Below are 862 nucleotides of genomic sequence, written 5' to 3' on the forward strand. Positions count from 1 at the left end.
GGTGATAGGTATGGCGATACATATCTGATTATGATATGAGCCGAGAGCCTTCTGGCCTGAGTGATGTCTCTGATCCTTCCATCACTCAATCATTCGCGACCATTGGTTGTGTGGGGTCCTCTTGGGGGGAGCGGGGGCCTCTGAGGGGAGCGGGAGTCCTCTGGGGGAGTAGGGGGTCGTCTGGGGGAGCGGGGGGTCGTCTGGGGGAGCGGGGGGTCCTCTGGGGGAGCGGGGGTCGTCTGGGGGAGCGGGGGTCCTCTGGGGGAGCAGGGGGTCGTCTGGGGGAGCGGGGGTCGTCTGGGGGAGCGAGGGTCCTCCAGGGGAGCAGGGGGTCGTCTGGGGAAGCGGGGGGTCGTCTGGGGGAGCGGGGGGTCGTCTGGGGGAGCGGGGGTCGTCCGGGGTAGCGGGGGTCCTCTGGGGAGCGGGGGACCTCTAGGGGGATCGGGAGTCCCCTGGATGAGCGGGGGACCTCTGGTGCAGGGGGAGCTGGGCCTTTCTCTAAGGGGTCCTCCATGGCTGGGGGAAGTTGGGGGCTTCCATGGGGGGGCCTCCAGGACAGAGGAGAGTTGGGGAATCCTCTGATGCTGTAGGAGTTAGGAGGGGAGATTTCCTTAAGCTGGGGGGTGCTGCGAGGTCCTCTAGGAGGGGGGGGGGCTGGGGCGATCTGGGGGTTATTCTAGGGGTAGGAGGAGCTGGGGGTCCTCTGGAGCGGGGGCGAGGGGGGCAGAGGAAAGATGGATGCGAGGCAGCGGCAAATAAATAATAAATAATGCAGATTTAGATTATAATCAATGTGATAATATGTGTTTTACGCTTATTGTTTCGGCAATCATTATTGTTATATTTCTTTCCACAGTTATAT

The 862-nt window shown here is 61.7% G+C and overlaps 1 protein-coding gene across 1 annotated transcript in view; it reads right to left on the minus strand.

The window, feature by feature from the left end:
* Window positions 1–89: 89 nt before the first annotated feature.
* The window catches only part of LOC119591768 (proline-rich protein HaeIII subfamily 1-like), an 8793-nt gene continuing 8020 nt past the window's right edge, over window positions 90–862 (minus strand). Inside the window, exon 4 of the mRNA XM_037940515.1 lies at window positions 90–584. Within this exon, the coding sequence (XP_037796443.1) occupies window positions 90–584 (495 nt within the window). The remainder of the gene's footprint in view (window positions 585–862) is intronic.

The sequence above is a fragment of the Penaeus monodon genome, chromosome 29 (assembly GCF_015228065.2).
Source record: "Penaeus monodon isolate SGIC_2016 chromosome 29, NSTDA_Pmon_1, whole genome shotgun sequence".
NCBI lineage: Eukaryota > Metazoa > Arthropoda > Malacostraca > Decapoda > Penaeidae > Penaeus > Penaeus monodon.